Genomic DNA, 24,060 nt, shown 5'->3' on the forward strand with positions numbered 1-24,060 from the left:
TCGAACAAAAATAATACAAGTAAAAATGAGTGTTTGGTTGAAAGACGTCTTTAAACTTGGAAATGGCAAGACTGGATAAAGTATTTCTTTATTAATGGAAAAGTGTTGCTGTTACAAGAAATGCTCCAAACCATGACCTTTCTGATGTGCACTATGATCAGTCTGTGTATTCTATGAGCAATTTGTGCTGGGAGTTGTAGTAATGATCAGCACACCAAAAATAAGCAAATTTTGCACAGGTTTGAGTGGGACCAAGAGTTCATTTGCAGATGTAGAACCATGCAATGGTTAGAACTGTTGCTTGCACTAATTGTCTGAAATTAGTGAGACCCTGAGACAAGGTGGGATTCAGTTCATTTGAGGAAGAGAGGTTGCTGATGATGCAGAAGGACATCGTTCAGGTGAAAACTTGAGTTGGAAGAAAAACGTGAATGGGGAAGGGAGCATTCACGTGTAGAGGCCAGCAGTAAGAAAGGCAGAAGGTTGAGTCCTTAGTTCATCATGGAGAGTAGCAGTTGTCTAGATGTGTCTCTGTTTGCCTGCAGTTCAATAGGTTTTCCTCTTCCCTAATTTCTTGTCTGGATTTACTACTCTTTTTCCTATTTTTTTGAGAAGTGCTGTGTGCCAGGCAGAAATCTTGGCCAGAAGTGCAGTCAGCGGTGCCTTAAGATGTATTGCTCAAAGAATGGCTAAGACATCACTCCCAGTTCAGGCTGCACTGACAGCTCAAGAGCAAAAAACCTGAAAAGTAGCACCAAGAAAGATGAAAGTTGTTAATATTCCTGCCAGAAGCGCTTGGTGCTGCAGCTGCTGACATGCAGTGCTGCAGCCCTCAGCTGTGAGGTGTCTGGCACATCTCTGTGAGCAACCAAGTGCTTCTGAGGACAGGCGCTCTCCAACACATTTCTGACCAGTCTGGCCAGTGATAACCTAAAAACAGCTGCTCAGAGGGAAGGCTAGGAGGGAAAACATGACTTTGAACTCATCACAGCTGAGAATTTCGGTCACTTGTGGCTCACTTGCACCCCGTGCTTCCTAGCCTGTTGTAGGAAAAATCCGTCATAATAGAGAGTCCCCAAAACAAGACTGTGTCAGGATATTCACCCAGTCGAGAAGCTTAATCTGGGAGGAAATCCCTTTCTGGAGAATACTGAGAGGGCAACAGGATTTCAGATGGACTCTATTCCAGGAATTAATAACCTCACACATAGTAAGCCCTTGTGACAAGTTCTCTTTTCTACTCTAAGTCTAGCTTATGGACCTTGTACTGTTTTGTAGCCCAGAAGACAGTAAAATTTGGTGTGTCATGAGGGAGTAAAAGAGAAGAAAGTAAATAACAGTATTCCTGAATTAAGAGCTGTAAATTCTCCTGATGCTTGGAAAAGCAACATTCAGATGACTGTAGCTTTTCTCCTTCAAGTTTTTGCCTTGAGTTAGTCACAGAGAGGAAGGTTTGGACAGACAAGCGTCAGTGATGGAATTAATCCGATGTATTGAACTGTCAGCCATTAGGTGAGCTAACAATCACTGGGCAATTGTGAGGTAAATTAGCTAGATCAAGAGGGCACTTGTAAAATTTATTCATTTTATTTCCCATTTGTGAAAGCTAATGCAGTTCACACAGGGAATCGTTAACTCCTTCACCTACAGTAATGGAGCAGCTCCATCTCCAGAGCGAGGGATGCAGGGTGTCAGTGAAAAATACAGTGGGACTAACTGTGTTTAACATAGGGTTAGAAAATTCAATTAAGAAAAGCAGCGAGGCTGCAAACACATTACCTGGCATTCTCTCAAGATTTTAACCCTACATTGTCTTGGCAAAATGTAATTGACCTCACGGAATTTCCACCCTTGTGTGCTACCTTTAGACCGGCTCAGAAATCGGCCGTACCTAAAGCTGCACCGACAGCGAGAGATTTGGCGGGAGGGTGTGAGTTAAACTTCGCCTCAGCGCGACTGCAGCAGGGGCTTCCTAAATTGGTTTTGGAGGAGCGAAAAAAAAATTTAATTTTTTTTTTTTTAATCATACTTTATTTAAGAGAGGTACTAAGAATCCCACAAGTGAGGCGGCGGCGGCCCCCGTGTGGGAGGGAGGTGCCGCAGGTGCCGTGAGGGGCGGGCCCCGCGAGCCGCTGAGGGCGGGAACAGCCTGAGGGCCCGGGGCCGCAGCCGCCCCCGGCCCGGCCGAGCCTCGGAGGAGGGCGGGCGATGTGGGAGGCGGCGCGGCGGAGCCCCCGCCCGCCCCTCGCCGGCGACCGCGGCTCCTCCTCCGGGAGGGCGCGGCGAGGCTGCCGGGCGGTGCTGCACCCCCGGCGGCAGCCCCGCCGTACCTCCGCGCCCCGGGAGGCTCCGCGCCCCGGCGCCTCTCCCGGAGCAGGCTGTGCGGAGGGCACAGACGGCGGCAGGATCTGAGGCACCTCGCGGGGACATGCCGGCGGAGCGCGCCCGGAGGTAACGAGCGGGGCGGGCGGTGCCCGCGGGCCCGGCGCGGCGAAGCCGCTCAGCTCCGCGCCCCCGGCAAAGTTGTGCCCGAGCCGCCCGCAGGCTCCCGCTCCAATGCGGGCACCGCCCGGGCCGGGAGCGCGGCGGGACGGGGCGGCTGCCCGGCGCTGAGGCTCCCGCTGCGGAGGCTGCGTTTGCGGGGTTGTTCTGTGGGGTTTCTCGGGGTTTCTTGGTGTTTGGGTTTGTTTTTCTTGTTTCCCGGCGCACTGAGCATCTGCCTGGCGCGGTCCCCGCAGCAGCCCTTCAGTGGCTGGGCTTTTCCCGTTCGCTCTCCTCCCGGAGCTGTTCAGCGGGGTGCTGTTGCCCTCTAGTGTTTGCGGGAATTGCTTATGGCTCTGTTGGGGCACAAAATTATTAGTCAGCCTAGTGCAGTAATTATTCATAACTTCAGGTGGTTATAGCTGCTTGGATTCCCCAAATCCTGTCAAAAATTGATGTGTGCTGCTGCTCGGTTCAGCTGTCATGTGCAACCCTCGGGAAATGGCAGAAAACTTGTATATTATTCAATTCGATGTCTGATATGCTGGATAATTGCTTCAGGTTTTGGTGCGGTGGGGTTTTCTCTTCCTAATCGAATGGTAAGTGAAAGAAAGAGGGTTTCTCTCGCTGTCAGCATCTCCAGTCAGGTGTCTTGGAATAAATGGTTCTGAGCTCTGCCTTATTAACTCTTTACACTTGGCAGTTGTGGCAGCAAAGAGAGGGGAAGTAATGGTATGGGCATGGACCAGACAGTGTGCTGGACATTTATCTCAGAGACCTTGAGCAAATCATTTACTCTTTAGATAGTGATGTTTTTGCAATTGCTGAAAAATAACAGGGTTTATCTCAGAAAAATTGTGCAATGTCAAGAGCTTAAAGATATTTCTGTACAAAGTGTTGTATGAAGGTAAAGAGTGATTTGAAGACTAAACTAAACTTTTGTGTTCTGTGGAAGTCTTTACAACCTTCTTTTAAACTATTTGTAAATGTATATTTAATCTTCATAAATATTTTTCCTTGACAAACTGTAATGCTTGAATCCCTATCCTATAAGGGTCTCTAGTACTGCATTAAGCAATGCAGCATGGAGCTTAGGATACCACAGGTACAGTAGAAACTACAAACTGCTTACCTGAAGGACTTGAAAAGGAATTTCTATCCATCAGAATTGCTGTGCTGTCTGAACTATTCCCTTTTTTTCTAACAGCTGTGAGAGAATGTAAACCTTTCAGTAATCACACATTCCAGGGTTTGTTATGTGATACTAAAGGATCTCAAAGGCTTCCCGTGACAGCTCATGTCTCATATCGCCTTTTTACAAGTTGAAAATGTCTTTTTAATATGCAGTTGTAAGGTCTCATTCTCAGCCTGGATTTATTCATTTGAGCTGTTAATGCTTGAATATTTTAGTCAGTAGAGTAATGTTGTAAGTAGGGGTACTCAGAGGTTACTTTGGTGTTTTCATAACTGATTTAAAAATCTGAGCCCTGCTGTTCACCCCAGGTTTGGTTGTGCTCGGTTGTGCTTTGCTGCTTCCTACAGTATCTTTTGTATATCCAAAGATTTCCAATTTAGTAACGCTAAAATGACTTCAGAATGCTTCCTATGAAGTTGTATTTCATAGTGAGTGGCCAGAGCAGACCTTTATGTTCAAAGCAGTTAAGCAGCATTCTAGTCAGTAGAGATTTAAATGTCTGTAGTAATATGCTAAACAATATGCCTCCTTTTTTTCTGCTCTTCATTTAAAGCATAAAAAACTCATCCTTCATGTAATACATCCCCAGCGTGTCACCAGCACTGTGGTAGTGTCCAGGCTGGTAAAGAACAGAATGGGAATATAGTGATGGGGATTGTGAGAAGAAAGTTATTAAAAATATGTCCCCAGATAAATGTAGTATACCTCAATAATATTGATGACTACCCAGTCCAGAACTTTTTAGTAGTTCTTGATGAAAAGGGTTTTTGTTACCCTTTAAGAGTATGTTTTTTACCTTTAAGTATGACCCAACTTTATTGTTTCTAATAAAGGGTTGCAATAAACAGTTGCCCTAGCACAGGCCTGAGGTAAGACTAAACCAGAGTTTTCTTACTGGGCTTTGATAAATTTGATCTGATAAATTGAGAACAATTTCTCACTTATTTATGGATATTTTAGTTGAGCCCATTGCTTTAATCTTGATATTAGGACAGCAGAAAGAAGTTTCTTGTCATTTTAAAAATGGTGTTGATACTTATGATTCAAGTTTACCAGACATTTTTTAAGATTCTGTGCAGTTTTATGTGCCTGTGCAGTTTCTGGATTGAGAACCCCTGTGAAGATTTTAGTAGGCATTCCCAGCCTGTATTGTCTTGTGGAAGAGGTTTCCATGAGGGTTATCAGGGGGAAATGATTTACAGAAGCCAAGAATTTGGTCATTTGTGCTTAGCAGTGAAACAACAAACTAAAGAAAGCTGCAAGTGGTAGGAACTCATTTATGGTGTCCTTTGGGTCTTTAGGGTTCCTCGCACTGTTTGTACTGTCATCAGTGGTACTTTGTTAGTGAATTTAAAAACCTGAAACAGAACAAGCAGAACAAGTTATAAACCCCCCAAACCAATCCAAATTGAAGATCTCTATTCAAATGCATCTATTTCATGCTGGTTGCCTGCAGATGCCTGTAATTGTGACTGCCCAGCAGTATGTTCAAAATGGTCAATCTTCTGCTTAATAAGGTGATATTTCTTTCCTGTACCAGCAAGGTTTTCACATGAGCAGGTTCTGGGCTGCAGAAACCACTTCTGCAGCAGATGACAAGAGCATTGAGCCTTGCTGTCTGTGTTCATAACAAAATGCAAAACTTGCTTCCATGACTCAGCTTTCTCTCAGCAAGATCTTCTCCATCGTGAGTCTGTAAGTTAAAAACCAAATTCTGAATATTCAAAGATGTTAATTTTCACCTTAAGAGAGCATTTTGATACCTCCTGCTTTGAGCAGTAGAGGTAAAAGGTCCTGGTCTGAATTTCAACACAGTGGCATGAAAATGCAAAATAGGAGATCAAATGCAGGTTCTTCTAAAGCAATAAAGTTCTAGATAGAAAAACAAACAGGCGAATTTTATTGCTTCAAACCATGGAAAAATACCATACAAGTTATTTTATAGGTAAAATTTATTGCAACATCAGCATTACAGAACTTTGGATTCATTAATATCGGATTCCTGTTCTCAGGTGATTTCAAGTGATTTTAGGTACAGGTGGGACCATATTCCTCTGCCACTGAATTCCACATGACTGTAGAAATCAAAAAGAGCTGAGACTGCTGATGCAGTCAGCTCTATCTGTGGGTGTTTTGCATGGTTTTTCACTGAAACAATACTAACAAGCTTGAACTCTTGTGAAGACTTTCTAGACTCTGTTTTTTTTATTTAAGCCTTTTTCTTATACTTGGATATTTTTTATTGATGTTGATGTTATCATGACTTCTCCTTTCTTTGGTAAATACTGCATTCTTTGGTCATGAAAGTAAGACTCCTCAAGCACTCTCCTCTTCTGAAATGCTGCTTCTCACAGCTTACTCACTGTGGGTACATTGAGAATTACACTTTTTGTCTGGTTGTACTGTAGGAAATGATGATAGCAAGCAGGGAGCATCTTGGCTGAATCCACTTGTAGAGATGTGATAAAGGTCACGGTCATGATCTCCACAGGTCCCACGGGGTGTGGTGCGGTGCATCCCAAGGGTGTCACTGTCAAGGGGGTGCATTGTGAGTTGTTGTAGCATGCTGCTGTAATACAGCACTAGAGTATCCAGCAAGGACTACTGCTCAAAGGAAAATGCTGCTGTCCCTCGAGGAAAGCAACTGTACCTTGTCAAGGCTTTGAGACTGTTGATATTGTAAAATGCATGTTCTCTTTGACATTTTTGTGTTCTTCTTTCTATGTTCTTTGGAACTCCTGCCATGCAAACCAGTCCTTAAGCAAGTGAAAATTACCTAAGCCTCAAGCTGATACAAGAGAGTGTGCATTTAAACCTTGTGCCTTGCCCTGTTCCATCCCACTTCCTGGCTGCCTTCAGCAGGGAGTGTGCCAAGTCTGGCTGTGTCCTGCTGCCTCAGAATTCCTCATTCCTCACAGTCGAACCTCACATCTGTCTTGGCAGTTCCAGCCACTCTTCCTTACAGCTGCACTCTGTAGCCCCAGGGGGCACCTGCAATCAGGAGCCGAGGATACAATGACAGGGCTTTTCTTGAAGAAAACACGGGTGTCTGGGCTGGTTGCAGATTTTCCTCTCTAAGGAATGGCATTAGGAACCGTGTCCTTGCTGCAAATGTTTCTCGGGTTGCAGCCCTTGTGAAATATCCTGTTCAAACAGCTCCGTCTCATCAGCCCTTCCTTGCTATGAGCTTAGGTCAGTGTCAATTCTCATTTTTTCTGTATATAGACCAGCCAGATCTGTGGCTATCAAAGAGAAATAGGCATGTGTACAGCTTTTCTACAGAATGCAGTCAGTGTTAAATTTAGGCACTAAAATTATGTGTCTCTTGGCATTCAGGCAGCTGAATTGGAAATGCAAAATGAAGAGAACCCTTCGTGTGTGTAATGAAAAATCGTCTGTCTGGAAACCTCTCTCTGGTGTTAACTCATTCAGGATAGAACTTCTCTTTATCACCTGACTTGTTACCATGTTCAATAGCTCTGTTATGCCATCCAGACTGATATTCTTGAAGCTAGTGTGGCAAGGATTGGATGTTTCAGTTATTAAGAATGTGGAGTTCTTCTAAAGGTGCTTCCATATTGTTGTTTGGTCTTTATGCATTCTTCAGGTTTGTTTCAGATAAAACCCAGGAAGCTGGGGTTATGTTATTTTAGTCTAACACTAGTTAGTGAGCCTGGGTGAAAGGCAGGTCTTTTGCCCAAAAGCTTTGAGCAGGACTTTGTGCAGCTGCAGGTAACATTCAAGGCTGAGTTTAAGGCTTCCCAAAAGAGGAGGGGTTGATAAAAACTTACCTGTGAGTAGAACATGAGGAGACCAAAGTCTATCCAAAGCAGAATCTATCCAGACAGAAGGAATCTTGCTCTCAATCTTAACTATGAATGAGACAGCTCATGTACCCTTGCTGTTCATGCTGAATTTTGCAGTTTTGATGAATAGAATGAGTTGGAGTTTCTTTTTCCCCTCATCTGATTTTTCTCATTTATTACTACTTTATGCTCATGGTGGCACTAAGATGATCTGTCTTCAGGGTTTAATTATATTTCTGGGAATTACATAGGTACTGTTAAGTATGTAACTTTTTTTTAGCTTTTTTGAAAATCTGGAGTGAAAGACCAATTTGCTTACCATGTAGGATAAAAAAAAAACCCAACCAGGAATGGAAGGATTAACCTCTCGGTTGGGATATGACCCTGTTAATGCCACACCTTATCCTAATCCCATTTCCAAATGGGCCTGGGTGCAAACTACACTGAAGTTACAGTGGCATGTTCTACATCTTGACACACTTAATATTTTTCAAAATCTGCTTTGAACCTTTGTTTATGATGTATGATCATTATTTTATGCTTGTCATACCAGCCAGTTGTTTTACTAGGGAGTTTTGACAGCAGTTGTACTCCTGGCTTGAAAAATTACTCTTTCCTTAAGTACAAGATAAAACATAAGTATATCCTTAAGTGATCTGCATGTTAGGTTTAACTTTTGATTTATTGCTTTCTCTTCTCAAATTTAGGAGCTTGATTGTTCTATGGGTTTTTCAATGCAAAGAAATGCTTCTAACAGCTTGCAAAGCTCCACAGTCCAGAAAAATGCTTTGTTCTCCTCTAATGTTGCAGGAAGCAAGTTTTGCTTAAAAAAATTCCTCTAATAGATATAATATAGAGTGTATCAGTATCTGTTTGTGCAACAGTTAAGATGTGCATGTTCTTGGTTCTTTGAAAAACTAATACAAGATAGAATTTGTTTAATCATGTTGCCCCAGCTTTTTACAGGTTATAAATTTTCTTCAATACTTTGGTTGTTAGCAATTGTCTACTTGGAGTTAACTTTTATCTTTAGGTAAAAAGAATTTCTAAAACACTGTAAATGCTTTTATGTCCTGCTTTTCAGTGCCTTTGCCTGCTTTATTTGATTCTCTGAGTTGAGGAACCTGTGAGATTTAGAGACCTTCAAATGCACATGGCAAGTAGTGGGAGCAGAAAAAAATATATTGTTGCAAAATGTTGAGCTGTTGGTCTCCAAACCTCTGGCTGGCAGTGATTTCTTTGCTCCCCATTCGTTTAAGCAGATCATTCTTCACAAGGTGGTGTCTCATTTAAATCTCTGATTTTCTTTTCTTCTAGACTGTACCTTCAGTAAAGCTCTGTGGAAGATAGATGTGTGTGCTGCAATGGTGACATAAATATTTCAGAGGACTGGAACAAGTTGTTGAGAATCTGTGTTTGTTTTTCATGCTGCTGTTGAGAGCTGTCTAAGGCAAGTAAACACCATGAGTTTTATCCTGAAACTTCACAGACATTTTCAAAGAACAGTAATTTTGCTGGCCACTTTTTGTATGGTGAGCATAGTTATTTCTGCCTACTACTTGTATAATGGCTACAAACAGGAAAATGAACTTCCTGAAACCTCTTCAGAAGTGGAATGTGGTGATCCTCAACTGTTGCCATACAAGCTGATGGAGATGAAGACCACGAAGCCTGTTGATCCCCTGAGGACAGACCTTGTAGTGCTGGTGTTTGTGGAAAGCCAGTACTCAGCATTAGGCCAAGATATCATAACCATTCTGGAATCTAGCAGGTTTCAGTTTCACATTGAGATTGCATCTGGGAAAGGTGACCTCCCAGTGCTAATAGACAAAAACAAAGGCAAATACGCTCTCATAATATATGAAAATATTTTTAAGTACGTGAACATGGACTCCTGGAACAGAGGCCTTCTAGATAAGTACTGTGTAGAATATGGTGTGGGTGTGATTGGATTTCACAAAGGCAATGAGAACAGCTTGCAGAGCTTTCAGTGGAAGGGTTTTCCTTTCCATGTCCACAGCAATCTGGGTGTTAAGGACTGTTGCATTAACCCTCATTCCCCACTGCTCCATGTGACTAAACCTTCTAAGCTTGAGAAAGGGCCCTTGCTTGGAAATGACTGGGCTGTTTTCCAGATTAATCACACAACTTATCAACCAGTGATATTTGCAAAAGTAAAGACACCAGAAAACCTCTCTCCACCTGCTGCTATAAGTGCTCTCTATGCCACAGTAATTCATGATTTGGGGCTCCACGATGGGATTCAACGAGTCCTTTTCGGCAATAACTTGAATTTTTGGCTGCACAAACTGATTTTCATAGATGCCATCTCTTTCCTCTCTGGAAAGAAGCTCACCCTATCCTTGGATAGGTACATTCTGGTTGACATAGATGATATCTTCGTTGGCAAGGATGGAACAAGGATGAACACCAACGACGTACAGGTAAAGTATGTGCACAAACTAATGGTCATTACAACAACATGATTTTTTTTTTATCTGAGAGTGGATAATTGTTCATACTTGGAACTTCAGTGCTCCACCCTGGAGCTGTTCATATGTAATGCACATGTTGAGAGTCTTACAAGCAGGAGGTAAATGTAGTGAGCAACAATAAATGTCAGCATAAACTTTGAAGAGTGGACAGGGTTACTGGCTGTTTGAAATAGGTTGGGATGTCAGGAGTTGCTTGCAGCCTTTCACTTCTCTCATCTCTCTTTTATGGCACTTAGTTGCAAGGAGGGTTTGTGTTATTCATGGTCTTAAAAGCTCATTCTGTCACTAAATGACTTGACAATTTCCATTTTTATGTTTAGAGTTGTTCATTCCTGAATTTCCACCCTGTTGTACTGTTCAAGTGAGGTGATAGTTGTTGGTCAGTAGCACTATCATATTAACATTATTTCTTCCTGTAAGTATTTCTTCTGTGCTTTTTGTGAGGAGTGTTGTCCCAAAGCACGTAGTAGGATTAGGGTACCTTTCTCAACTTGGTCTTGAAGCTAGTAATCTGTATCATACTGCTTGTTGCCCTATTTGTGCTAAAAATAAGGGAGAATGTTTTCTTAGAACTTGGTTAGTGGAATGAATAACTGCAAGAAGGAAATATGAGGACAGCACTGCGTGCAGTGGGTTATTTTTGTTTCATTTTTAACCATGCTTTTGGATTTTTTCAGCGTTAATGTATTTGTCAAGCTACAGCAGCTCTGCATACAGTGCTTCCCTAAACAAAAGGCTTGACCCTGCAGTTCAGCTTTTAATTTGCTTTAAAATTGCAGCATACACTCTCTTCCAAAACATCCTCTGTACATGCAATTGTAAATGAGATTTGCCTCCTTGTTAAGTGGGTGTTTTCCTTAGGCAAACAAATCAGGTGGGAGAGAAGAGAAATCAAGGTGAAGCTTCCTAAATGGTTTTCCTGTGGAGAGAACGATGGCAGTGCTTGAATTAGATAAGGGAGCATGCTTGGAGGGTCTCCTAAATGCAAACTCAGGTGGCAGGAAAAGAGTCAGATCTGACAAACATCACTTGCAGAACGTGTGTTGTTGTCCAGCAGCACCACTTTGTGCTAACAAAGTGAGTGAAATAAAGCCTGAATAAATCCATCACTGTGTTGTGCAACAGCAGTCGGAGACAGCGTGTTTGGTATTGTTTCTCTTTGCAAGTGACACCTTAGGATTGTCATTTTAAAATAAGTTAGGATATTTAATTGCCAGAGTTATATACCAGAAACAGGAGAGTATTGAGACAAATTTGATTACAGCAGATACAGAAGGATAAACCATATTGTTTGGGGAAAATAATTTGCAGTATGTCAGAAAGTAATCTTCCCGAAATAAAACTGTCAAATTAAATAGAATATCAAAGTGGAAATAACTTTTAAGTAGGATAATTTCTTTTATACAGGACTGTGTTCTGAAACAATGGAACCTAAAAAAAACTGTTCCCTTCTGATTCTTCATCTACTTGTAGTTAAAATGTTGTATTAAACATGTTGTTAGAGCTGTCAGATGCGATGCATCTTCATTACTATTAATATCAAAGGAGTTCTCCTCGGTGGCACAATGACATGTGGAAGGAATGAAACAAAATCAATTTGCAGTAGTTGGAAATACGTTATTGTAAAGTGTATTTGCAGATAAATGACATCTCATTAAAGAGGAGTTTTACTGAGTTCTGCTGCAGTGACTGTGACGGAGAATTGGGTGCTACTGGTGTGAAAAGAGGTTCTAAATGTAGACTTTGTATCATTTCAGTACACAAGATTAGCTCATTTCCACCAAGCTTACATTTTAACTACTGGCAATATAGAATTAAGGAGGATGCTCTTTTGTGATTTAATTTTGTTTGACATATCTCCTTGATAATATTTTCAGGGTATACTCGCAGCTGCTAGGGCTGTGAGCTGGAGGAGAGTAAGGTGAGTGTTTCTACCAGTGTTCTATTAATGCTAATCAATCTGAAACTTGAGGGGTCTCCCAAGAGCCACAAGACCTCTAGGGTTGGTTCTGGCTGCTCTGTGGATAGGATGGAGTTCAGAAACTGGAAGGTGAATGCAGAACCAGTATCAAAACTCAGGTGGTCATCTGCTCTAAACCCCCTGCTCAAGCTGGGCCATGGCCAGGTGCCCTTTGAGTGTCTCCAAGGAGAGAGATCCTGACTGCATGTAAGATCATGGTTTCAAAGCGATTTCTTCTTTAGATATCTAAAATAGATTTCCAAAGTGGCCAGAATAATTAATATGTGGGGACTTAACCCATTAAAGCTTAACTTCCCTCTCTTTTAAACTATGTGAATTGGAGTTAAGTACATAGAAAAATTACTATTACAATGTTTAGTGGTAATATTTTATCAGTGTTATATATTGAGCTCATAAGAGGTCAGATTAAAAGCAGGCCTTCCAAAATGAGTGTCTTCTGTACCTCTAAAGAGGAGGCCAAGTGGTGCTACTTGAGCTCGAGTACCTATAGTGTCAGGAACACAAGTGTAAAGAGCCCTTCTGAAAATGTTTTACCAACATAGTTTATCAACCTAAATTCTGTTGTAAATGCTTTGTTTTGTTAAACAGCAGATGAAGTTTATTCTAGTTTCACCACAGCTTCTTCAATTACAAACAGAACAAAAAGGACCCCAACATATTGAAACAGTGGTTCAGACTCCTTGAATAAGTACCTGTTAGAGACTTGGCAGTCTGTGTCTAACATCCAGGCTGATGGAACACAGTTCTTCGATGTAAGATAAGGAGTAGCTGTCACTGTGCATCAGCAATAACCATCCATCCTTATATTTATGTACTTTATCTTCCCCTGGTAAAATAGAAATAATGGAAGAGAATGTTTCCATGGTCTAATTGCCTCCCACTTTGAAAATAAGCTTGGTAATAATCAACTCAACATTCATTTTTCAGTGTTTTTTTCTCTCCTATTGTCTGTCAGGCAGGAGGGACCATTAGGCTGTGACAATGTTATATTTTATTTTCCTTGTTTCTTTTAGAAAGACTTAAGAGCCTGTGCAGTGCAAATAATTCATTTAAATGGACATACAGAGCAAAATCTATCTAGATATCCACAGAATAAGTTTGTCTTAATAGACCGTGATTGTCCTGGCTGACAGTCTACTAATTTAATATCTTCTTTTGTTAGAGTTACTCTTGGTGAAATTTTTATTACTGTAAAGCATTGAGATTTTTCATGGGAGAAGCAGATGATAAAAGAGGGGAAATTAAATGTGGGGTTTTTTCCTGATGACAGTTTGTTCTGTGCTGGTGGTCTAGGCCATCCACCTTTCCCTTCATTTCCCCAATATATGCACTTGCTGGAGTTCCTTGAGAGTTAATCACATTTTTCAAATGAAAAATTAGAACACTGCCAAATTATTTTGTCCTAAGAATTAGCTGTTTGAGCTCCTCTTGACTGCCTGGTCCTTTGTGTGCTTTTCAAAAGAGACAGAATTGAAGTCAGGATGGGGATCTCTTCAGGTAAGCCTAACCTTTTCCTATACCTGTAGTTATTCTTTATAATTTGCAAGGAAAAATCTCCATATTAACCATATCCATTATTGGAAGGGGATGGTAGATGCTTATGTATCATTCTGGTTTGGGAGTGCTTGGGCAGTGCATCTGTTAGTGTACATGTGCATGGCAGTGGGCAATACAAGACTCAGGCTGCAGTCCCCCGCCATTAACACTGCAGAACTGGAGACAAGAGCTGTGACAAACATTGCTCTGGTGATGGAGAGGGTTCAGCCAAAGGGAATCAATTCCTAGCCCTTCAGTCTCCATACAGTCTCTCATCTTGCCTGGGTGTTGAGGTTTATAAGGCAGACACCTCTAATGGAGCTACTTCTGTAAATTCCCACAGTAGACATAAACACAGAAAAACAGCTCATCTTCAGGGAGGCTCTGGTTAAGTGAATTGCACCTTAAAAGTATGTGGCTTTGTTCATAAATTGCTTCCAGAGTGACTGACATCAAATATAAACATTTGTATTGGGTCAGATCAGTCCTCTTCCATTTCCCATCCCAGTGCTGTCACTTCTTTGTTGCTTTCTTAGTCACATTGGTGGCCTAACCTTTTGTTTAATATACTTCTGTTTAAAAACAGATTTCCCCACTAAGAGAATTTAATTGTATATTCCCTGTATTAAATTCATCCACATTACTCACATTACTGCTTAAATTATTGCAGTTATTTAAAACCCATTAAGTATCTTTTCACCCTCTGCAGCATGCATGGCAAGGAACCAGAACTTCCCAAGGCAAAGCAGACCACTTGGCTATAAATTTAAAAAATCTAGTCATTTGGCTGTTCAGCTTTTCGTGCACAGGAATGACCTAAATATTTGCCTTGGAACAGAATTTTCTCTATATATTGTGTTAAGGCAGAAGGACTAAAGGGTTCAGGCAGAAAGCCTGAATTGTCAAGACAAAGAATGGTCCCTGTCACAGGAGGAAGTCTAATTCTCCAAGTTAATTGCTTCTTTATCTGTAGGATCACGTAGAAGGTTATCAGAAAAGAAATGACAGATGTGTCATCAAATGTGTCAGCTGCAGAACCACTGAGCCATAAATCTTTGCTTCGGGGACGTTCAAAAAATCTTTTTAATCACATCTTTAAATTACATAAGAAATTAATGATGATGAACTTTTGGTGTGCTAAATCATTCTTCATTCCCAGTTGGTTAGCTGTAATACCTGTACACCATTGTGGAATGTGTCTGCTGTGTGTGTACATACATTCTTCCTTAATTTGAAGCTCCTAAGCCATTTCTTACTTACTTGTTGGAAATGGCAGGTAAAAAATGCATTCAGTTCTTCAGAAGTGTCGAGGAGAAGGAAAATTACTGACTGGGGTGTTACTGTAGCTGTCTAAAGACTGGTTTACTTGAGCATATTCTGTCAGCTGTAGTAGTGTGGAATATTGCACACTGTGAGACAGTAGAGACTTAGAATTAGATTTCAGAATTTAAATACAATTTGAAAAAAAATTACAAAAATTGTCTTACATATTTTATGGGCTGCTACCAGCATATAGTACATTCTACCAGTCAGTCACCATAACATCTAACTTCTAAAAGCAGTTTGGTTTATGTGCCAGCCTCTGTGAATTTTAATCTAGTAAGATGGATACAACTGCTGCTCCATAGAGCCCAGCTCATTTTTAAAACTGATTTGAAGTTAAAAGCATGATAAAAATCCTCTCCCAGAGGAAGAGGACTGCAGAGGGGCCACAGGGATGCAGGTGAGCTGGTTCTGCTTTGACTGTGACACTTCTGGGGCTGCCAGAGCAATGCTGGTGATTCCTCATGGGCCTCTTCCTCCTGTTCTGCACCTGTGTGAGCTGGACACCTCCAAATCTGTGGAATTAGCTTGGTGCTGAGTTTAATTTAGCAGTTTATCCATGGTGGATGATGACAAAAACCGTGCATGCAGTTTTGGTATTGCAGCCTTCATTCCTGTAAATTCAGTGGTTTCCGTTAGTTCTGCTTTTGATGAAATTCTTGTTTGTGTCATCAGGTATTTTGTGTTTGGTTTTCTTTGAAAAAGGAATTTCTGTATTTTTTTTCCTCTCTGTTTAGTTTTGTAGTACTGGAGCAACTGAATCTGATGGAGTTTTTTTGTTTGGTTTGGTTTTTAATTGTAATGCCCTGACACTGTACATGAAAACCTAAAAATGTTTAATGCAGACCTGAGTCTTGAGACAGTGATATGTCAAGGATTGCACCATCTTCTGCTGTTATAAATTCAGTGGCAGGTAGCTAAGAAAAGAAAAATGCATTTGAGTTGCAGTTTTTTGTTGTCAGAGAGACTGCAGAAACTGTTTCTTGGCATGGTAAATCCTATGAGGTCTTTGAGGGCAAAGAGGCTGATTTGCTTCAAGCTCTTGCACCCCAGCACCTGATCTGACTATTGGTTATACATTCCTTGGTTTCTTCAGGATAGAACCAAAGGAAATCATGGCTTCTGTAGATCTGCTGGTGCTTTGCCAAGTAAGATGTTGTGCAGTGTGGGTTCAGTCCTTTGCATCTTTCCAGAAAATCAGAGTAATTTGTTTTCATTTCTAAAGTCCCTGTGTTTCTCTGTGATGGTGAACACTTTGCTGTCCGTAGGCTTAATGTGACAATGGTGTCTTCCTGTTCTCAATGGAGTTTTCAGATTGAAGAGCTCTTTTAAATGAAACTTAAGGAATGACACTCAACTGAGATCAAGTGATCTAACTCTGAATATTTGGTAATGTTGTTTCTAGTTTTTCCCTTGACTTAATATATTATGTAGAGAAATATTTACTCTTGAGCATAAGGCTTCCCATGCAAAGAAATCCATAAGAAATGCTTTTGTCCACCCAGTGTGCCAGCCTGCACTGAGGTAATTCTTGGTTCACAGCCATATGGTTAGCAAGGTCTGTCTGTCTACTTGAAAGTACACACTTTAGGAATGTAGGTGAATATTTTCATGGGCATAATAAAAAATGCACGTGATTCTGCACACTTTGAGTGTTGTCACCATAACCTAAACTCTGCAGTGGTTGGGTTGATCCATCTGGCCATGGAAACACTGCTGTCCTGTCAGTGCCTCTCTTTCCATGGATTGTGAGCTCTCTTGGTCAGAGGCTCTTTTTGTTCAGCAAGCACCTCAATAATACAAACAAGAATAATGCATTACAGCTCCCTGCAGAGCTGCACTGATACAGCAGCAGTGTACGAGTGGCTGCTGCACGATTTATTCTGGGCTTTTTCAGTGACAAGTTAGCCATCCACTTCCTGCTGCTAACAGAACAGAATAAAACTTTCACAGCCAACAGATAAAAACCAAACTGCAGAGAGATCTAGAAATCAAAGCCATTAGCTGTAAAACATGATAGCAAAAGCGAGCCTTCCTCCATCCTGCTCTTCAGTCACATCAGGGGGCACAGTCTGGCAAGAAAACAAAATGAGAGTGGAAGTCCTAATCACAATTCATTTGTTTCCTTCACAGTACAGCAGCATGGGAAGTGGCCTTGCTTCTCCTGTTCAGCCTGGAAGGTCAGTGCAATGACCTGACTGATTCTAGGTGACCGTGCTTACAAAACCACGTGAAGGAAAAGCAGTTGGTTGCCAGTTTATGTGTAGCCCCTCATGGAATAACAATTCCCTATCTATTTCCAATTCCAGTTTATTTTCTGTGCACAGACCATAAAAACCTTACGACCAATTTTTAGAAGTAGTTACTCTTTAGGAGATTCCTTCTTTCACTTTGTAGTCCTGGAGATGAATTACTGTTGCTCCTTAAAGTGTAGCTTCATATCTGAGATAAGTAATAAATTAAATTTAAAACCACTTTATATTGCAGAAGTTATACTGCAATCCATTTGAAAATAGAAACAGTAGTGAGGACAAATAAAAAAGCCTGTGACTGTGAAGAAGAATGCTCCCCAAATCCATTCCAACCCAGGTCAGTAAATCCACATGACAAAGGCTCTCCAGAGGAGACAGGTTTGATTTGGTTTGGGAACACTGGTTGCATTTTTGTGGAACTGATAAGCCACAGCTCTTCCTCAAGCTCCCTTTTACTTGCCTTTTAGTGTTAGCAATCTTAGGAATAAGCCAAGTGTCTCTTCTCCGTTCTAAAGTGGACTTGGACTAAAGATACCTAAGAGTTGTCTTCCATAGAAGGCTAATGGTACTCAAAAGGAGGCTGAAAATCAATTTTGCATTTCTGTAAAAAAATGTTATTTTATGCTGCAAGATGTTCCTCTTATCCCTTGTCCTTTCCCACTGCCATTGTTAAAGGTAATAGAAATGTTGAAAATGGTAATCCTGAGACTCTCCTAAAACAAGATGAATACTAAAATGTATCTAAGTTTGTAATGTAAGCTGAATTTAAATTCAGACAGACTATGAAAAATATTTTACATCAGTGAAGTACTTCATCTTACTGACTGAGGAGATTTCTAGCAAGATTGTGCTCAGTTCCCCACTACCGGATTAGAAATATTTGGAGAGTGCTTAGAGACACCAGAATAGTCGGGAAACATCTGAGCAAAAAAAATGACAAAATAAAGGCTAAAGAATGCAGTAAGTAAGGATGACCAAAGCAGAAAGCAATAGGCTGCAGATGTCTGCAGGGTATAAACAGTGAGGATGGATAAAAATATTTAATGTAAGGCACAGAGGTATTTAAGCGTAGGCTGAATAGCCAATAAAAACAGCAGAACAGAGGCTAATTGCCAAAAGGAAGTTGAAGCATTATGTAAGTCTTTAAAAATTAGATTTGGCAAAAAAGTATGAAATATGCTATTGCAAGGAAAATAATACTGGCAGGGGATTTGTATTAAGATATGTTCTCAATCTCGTGCAGTAAATCAAATGCCGAGCTCAGTTGGATTCCTGTGTGTTGGTTTGAGGCTGCAAGTGTAGACTTTGCCAGCTGGGATTTTTATCTAGGCATATCTAGCCTTTGTAATCTTGTCTTTTAGGAATGCAAGCATTCATGAAAACAGGTAAGTTGTGCATTAACACTTCTAACAAAATCATCCCCCCCCCTTTTTCACAAAAGTCTTGGGATTTTCTGCAGTTACATCCTTTAGACTTGGTACTATGTGGGAGCCAATGAAATTGTCAAAGTTCTTATTAACTTGAAATAAGTTATTATGTTATTTCTGTGTTGGCTGCATATAATCATGAAAGTATGGCTTGAGAAAAGAGATGTATTTGTTATTTTGTGGAAATTTTCTCTTGGGGCTTTTTTTTTGTAATTTCTTTGATACCAATGGTGATGTAGCGGGGGAATTTCATTCAGCAGCTTTAGAACCACTCATAAAGAGAAGGAGAGAACCATAAATTGTGACCCGTGGCTGGTGAGCAAGCTGAACATTGAATTCCCATCTGTATCTTACCTGGCGCTTTCAGACAGAGTGAGAACACGAAAATTTTTTTGTTAAAGATTGTTTTTTTCTGTCAGTAAAGATGAAACATAGAAAAAGAGCTTTTAGTTTTTCTTAGCTCACCTGAAACATAGGGACAGAGGTAGATAGCTATTTTTATTCAGAAAGAGTATTAGAAGCAGAGGAATCTTTTTGGCTCTATTAGGAAAAAAAGGAACATCTGAGAAGCATTTTGGAATGAACTGTGACATTGATGCATTGCCCAGCACGTGGAATGATTTTTATTTAGTATGCCAGTAATGTGGTAATTTTTCTTGTGCTTTGCTAAGCAGGGAGAGCCACCAGTTCATTTTGGTTGTTGTCTAGATTACAGGGCTTGAGTCTTCATTCATTTGCACTCTTCGTTCTCTAGTATGTAGAACTTGGCATTGACACAAATGCTGTGCTTTAGTCTTACCTGGGGGGGAAAAGTATGAGCTGAGAGGTGAGCAAACCCCAAGGTGTTTGTTTTTGCTTGGTGTCATTTTGCATTTTAGACATGAAATGCTTGCAGTGTCCAATACTTCTTCCAAGGTACCTAAATAGTAGCTTGTTATACCTTGGTACGTGGAGTTGAGTTTTTCTGTAATCACGTAACAGATTTATATTGTTACTGTGGCCATTGTTACTCTGTGGGAAAGAAGTATAGAAATTTAAATGCTTTGAATTCTATGTGCATTGGAAAAATAGATAAATTTCACTCACTCTTGAGCTCTGATTGTTTACATAATTATGTAGACCAGACTTTGAAATCTCATTTATTTAATATTGTGCTGAGCAGGAAGCACAGCCTGTAGGCCTTTTGGGGATAAGTGAGTCCTAGTTTGTCCAGGCTCAGGTTTTGAGGTCTGGAGAATATTGGCACCGAAGATAAAAGTAAGGCTGAGGTTTTTCCAGAAGGCCATATTCACATTCTCTTGGATTTGATATATGTAACACTGACACTACATTTTTACTTGCATTACCTAAAGAAATGAATTTTTATTTTTTTATTTCGCAGTCTCCCTCTGTCAGTCCAGGAATTAAATTGAAAGAGGGTAGATGTGGAGGGACAGAATGTAACAAAATAAAGATAGTGCAGAAGGCGGTCTCACCCCTGAGGAGTTGCAGCTGTACCAATCACCAAAGATAAGAACAGGCCTGCCCTTAACAGGCCACAGCTGTGTCCAATAAGAAGACGAGTGCTACAAAAAGAGTTGGGGTTAGCTGGGTGAGGGGAGAGATGGAGCTGGTTGGCTGTGCTGTGAAGAAGAAGGAGTCAGTGCTGCAAGGAGGTGCCCATGAGAAGTCACCAAGAAGGTATGGGACTTCTGCAACACGATGACAACAGGTAGATTTGTATCGGACATCAGGAAGCAGAGATTTTTACAGTGAGGGTGGTGAGGCCTCGGTACAGGTTGCCCAGAAAAGCTGTGGTGTCCCCACCTTCTGAGGTGTCCAAGGCCAGGTTGGACGGGGCTTGGAGCAACCTGGTCTAGTGGAAGGTGTCCCTGCCCTTGGCAGGGGGTTGGAGTGATGTTACTGTTCCTTTCTTATCTGGGTAGGATGTGTGGGGAAGGGAAGGAGGTGCTTTGGAGACCTGACATGGAGAGCAGGTCCCTAGGCAGCAGCATGAAAGGAGCTGCAGGCTATTGCACCTTGGGAATAGCAGTTTTGGAATCAAATTGTGATAAATTGTGTTTTACAGAACATGACCTTTTGTACACCAGCCATGGTGGATAGGTAGGCCTGAAGCTGCACCGCTAGGACGTGGGTGCTTTGTGCAGAGTGAGGTGGCCCCTGACAGACTTGTCAGGGCAGAGCTGGTGCAGTGCCCCAGCTGCAGCTGCCTGTGCATCAGCTGAGCCCGAGCTCTCTGCTGCTCAGAGATGAGGCCTTGATCTTCTTCCAGAGCTGTGCCTCGCAGCTGTTTGCAGCCGCTCAGTGCCAGTGGCAGGGTGAGAGCGCCCACTCAGGGACTGGGATGTGCTGCAGCCAGATCTGCCTGCTGGGCCTGCAGTGGGAGCTACAGCTGGAGCTGGCCTGTGAGGGCGCATTAAATAAGGAGCAAATGTGCTGTTGATAATGAATGTGGAGCTGGGAGCTCAGATCACAACCTCTGTCCTTTCTGAGCTGGGTGGCTATAAAATACATGCCCACTTGGACGGAACAGCCCATGGCAGTGCTTTATCTGTGACAGAACACTGTGCACCCTTGCAGACAGGATGTGAAGCTGCAGCAGTGTGGGTTGGCTAATGAGGGGTGCAGAGGTGTAATGCCTAATGTTTCCTGGGAGCCAGATAAGTGTCAGCACAAATCAATGAGCAACCCTTAGAATGTAGCTGCTGCTGGTGGAATGCAATGGAGACAAGTCAGACTAAGCAGGCAGAGCAGAGTGGCCCAGAAGTGACCTGGAACAGCATCTGAGGGATGGCCTGTCGTGCTCTGGGGCTGTGTGTGGCTGCAGCTCAGCTACCAGAGTGCTTCCACTGGGCTCAGAGACCTCACATTGCCTCTGTACTGACCATCACTGGATCACAAGAACTTAAAAATACCTAGAGGTTCTAAATGCATTTTAGAGACACTTTGGTTTTGCTCTGAGTTCTTTTATGCTCTGCGAACTTGCCTCTTAATACGTGGTGTTACATAAGCAGGTCAAGTATTAGGTAAAAATGCAGCCAGCAAGGTTTCTATTGAAAACTATCTAACCAAAATCCACGGGAAAATAGGTAGCAGTAGGGTGTTTTATTATTTCCGTTTCAACTGAGCTGGGGGTTTTTTTGACCTTTAATTAAAAGAAATGCAGGATTTTATTTCTTCTAACTGCAAAATAACGAGATGGTTTAGCTGTTTAGTAACAGTAACCTCTTTCATCTAAGTACAGTTTAATTAACAGCTAATAAAGCCAAAGTTCAGACAGAACCCTGAAAACAGCATGCTAATTACCTATCTTTATTAAACACCATTGGCACCAAGTGTTTATAACCTTCAAGTTACCTTGCAGTAATTAGCTCAGTTCTCATTAGATGATAGCTCAGCCTCCGAGAAGTGAGAAGTTGGTGAAAGAAGTTAGAAATGTTTCTTAAATCTCTTGGTTGTTCAAATGATTTACCTAGATGAAAGAGCCTAATTACTTGAAAATACATAATTGCACTATCATTATTGTATGGGATAAAAAAACAACTCTAAAGGAGGACCTGGTGACATTTAAAACAGTGTATCCTGATGAGAAAACTTTTTATTGAAATAATTTGAGCGACATTTTCCAAAGCAACTCTTTATATTTTAAGGATCCTTCAATGTACACATCAGTTTGGACCCTAAGGTGAAGTTGTGGCTCCTGAATTTTTTTCTTCTGTTGGACACTAAAAACTTTAGGGGGGCACATAATTGGGCTCCAGGCTGATACTTTATTGACACTTAGAGGGAAAATTGGGTTTCCTGTTCTCTGCCAGCAAAACACTTTGCAGAAAAAGCCAAAGGTTTTCTTTGTTTTTTCTCTTGCCCTCTCTGTAGTGTCAGCTCTGCTAAGAGAGTGCACAAAGACAAATGAAGCTTTCTTGTCCTTTTGTCTGAAGGATAGATAAAATGTTTTTTTCAGGTACATCGCTATACCCAAAGCAATTATTCTTTCTCCCACATAGATTAAATGTTTATGCTAATGGGTGTCAAATTGCTAATCTTGGAAATCCAGAAAGAGTAGTCATTGCATTTTAATGATGTTCCAAAATACATAATTTATCATGAAGGAATCATTTTTCCTCAGAAGCAAAACTGTCCAATAAAATCCTGATTCGCAGACACTTGGGCTGGACCTTCACTGGGGCTGTCTTCTGCTGCTGCTTGTCGTGCTGCTTCCCAGCACCCAGGTTCTGCGGGAGGGAGAGGTTGAGGGAGCAGGTGCTGTGCCAGTACCTGAGCACAGCTTCTGCTGCAGCACTCCCAGAGCAGGAAAAGGCAAAGTGATGTCCCAAAAAGAGCAGAGTAAAAGGACATCGCATCAGTTACAGCTCATTAAACCTCTCTACACCAAGAGCTCCGCTCAGAAAATGGCTTTACTTCTTGTTCTTACCTCTCTTGCAGGGGTTACAGAAGAAATACAATATGGAAAAATTAAAGCTACTTCTGTATGAGAGCTCCCCTAGAGGGGCTTGCTATGCTTAGCTCAGGTGCTTTCACATTACACTTTCTATTAATTGGGCCTTGCCTTTATTGAAGAGCCAACACAACATTAGAAATTTTACTCAAAAGCAAAATAGTCCCTAATTTAATGGCTCCTTTGATAGTATTTTCAGACAGTAAAATAGTTAAGCAAGCAAGTGTTGAGAGATGAGATCTGTTTCCCAAAAAAAAGGAGGAGGAGAAAGGCTTTCTGGAAAATGATGAAGCTGCCCTTGCATTTGTTGCTGACATAAAAGCAGGTACCGATGTGAAGTGTAAGATGTTCATGCTGCAGCACTGTGAGGCTCTCTCTGTCTGCTTGCCAGTTCAGTTGAAATGTACGTGATTACGAGTAGAATTACCAGCATATTGAACTATTTCTCTTTTCAAGTGCCTGAGTTCTTTAGCAGCTTTTCAGCAGGAAAATAGTCATAAATATGTTGGTGTGACTGCACAAAGAAGGCGTCATTCCTCTTTGGTGAACCAGAGTTCAACAAGGCAATCTTGATTTATTCCTTTGATCAGTCAAGGCATTTGAGTCTGAATATTTCTGTTGATGCTGAAGAAATTGCAACTGTCTGTGTGCTGGAGACAGGCTGACACTTGCAGCTTTTCTGTGGCAGACTCTGAAGTGAAATCACATTGATATATTTGAGGGCAGGAGGCAGGATGGCTTCCTGGCTATGCAAGTGGGAAGCAAGTTTGAAGATGGGAGTTTTATCCTTGGCTTTTCAGCTGATTTACTTGAACTAAAACTTTTGACAGCCCATGTCATCTGTCCATGCCTCTGTCCTGTTTGAGAGATGAGAAAGTCTGTTGTTTTGCTGTCAGGATAACTTCTGTCTATCCCTTGAATGGTACCAGGGCCTTTTTCTGAGATGTTGATTTTTACTGTTAGTGGAGGAAAAGGGGTTCTTTCATCATGTATTGAACATTTACGTTTGATTTCTGGCACTAGGAGTTTCCTAAACCTCGTCTGTGAGCTTAGGAAAAGTTCAAAAGAAAGTACATTGGAGCTGTGTACATGAAAGGGATTATGCAGC

General features: G+C 41.4%; 1 protein-coding gene across 2 annotated transcripts in view; it reads left to right on the forward strand.

Moving 5' to 3' along the window:
* Positions 1 to 2,212: 2,212 nt before the first annotated feature.
* The window catches only part of LOC129120450 (bifunctional heparan sulfate N-deacetylase/N-sulfotransferase 3), a 52,463-nt gene continuing 30,615 nt past the window's right edge, over positions 2,213 to 24,060 (forward strand). Inside the window, exons 1-2 of one of the 2 annotated variants that reach the window (XM_054633058.2) lie at positions 2,213 to 2,451; positions 8,800 to 9,926. In XM_054633058.2, coding sequence (XP_054489033.2) covers positions 8,946 to 9,926 — 981 coding nt within the window. In that variant the 5' untranslated portion in view covers positions 2,213 to 2,451; positions 8,800 to 8,945. Of the gene's footprint in view, positions 2,452 to 2,920; positions 3,081 to 8,799; positions 9,927 to 24,060 lie in introns of those variants that run through there. The other variant, XM_077176717.1, reaches the window with a different exon arrangement.

The sequence above is a fragment of the Agelaius phoeniceus genome, chromosome 4 (genome assembly GCF_051311805.1).
Source record: "Agelaius phoeniceus isolate bAgePho1 chromosome 4, bAgePho1.hap1, whole genome shotgun sequence".
Taxonomy (NCBI): Eukaryota; Metazoa; Chordata; class Aves; order Passeriformes; family Icteridae; genus Agelaius; species Agelaius phoeniceus.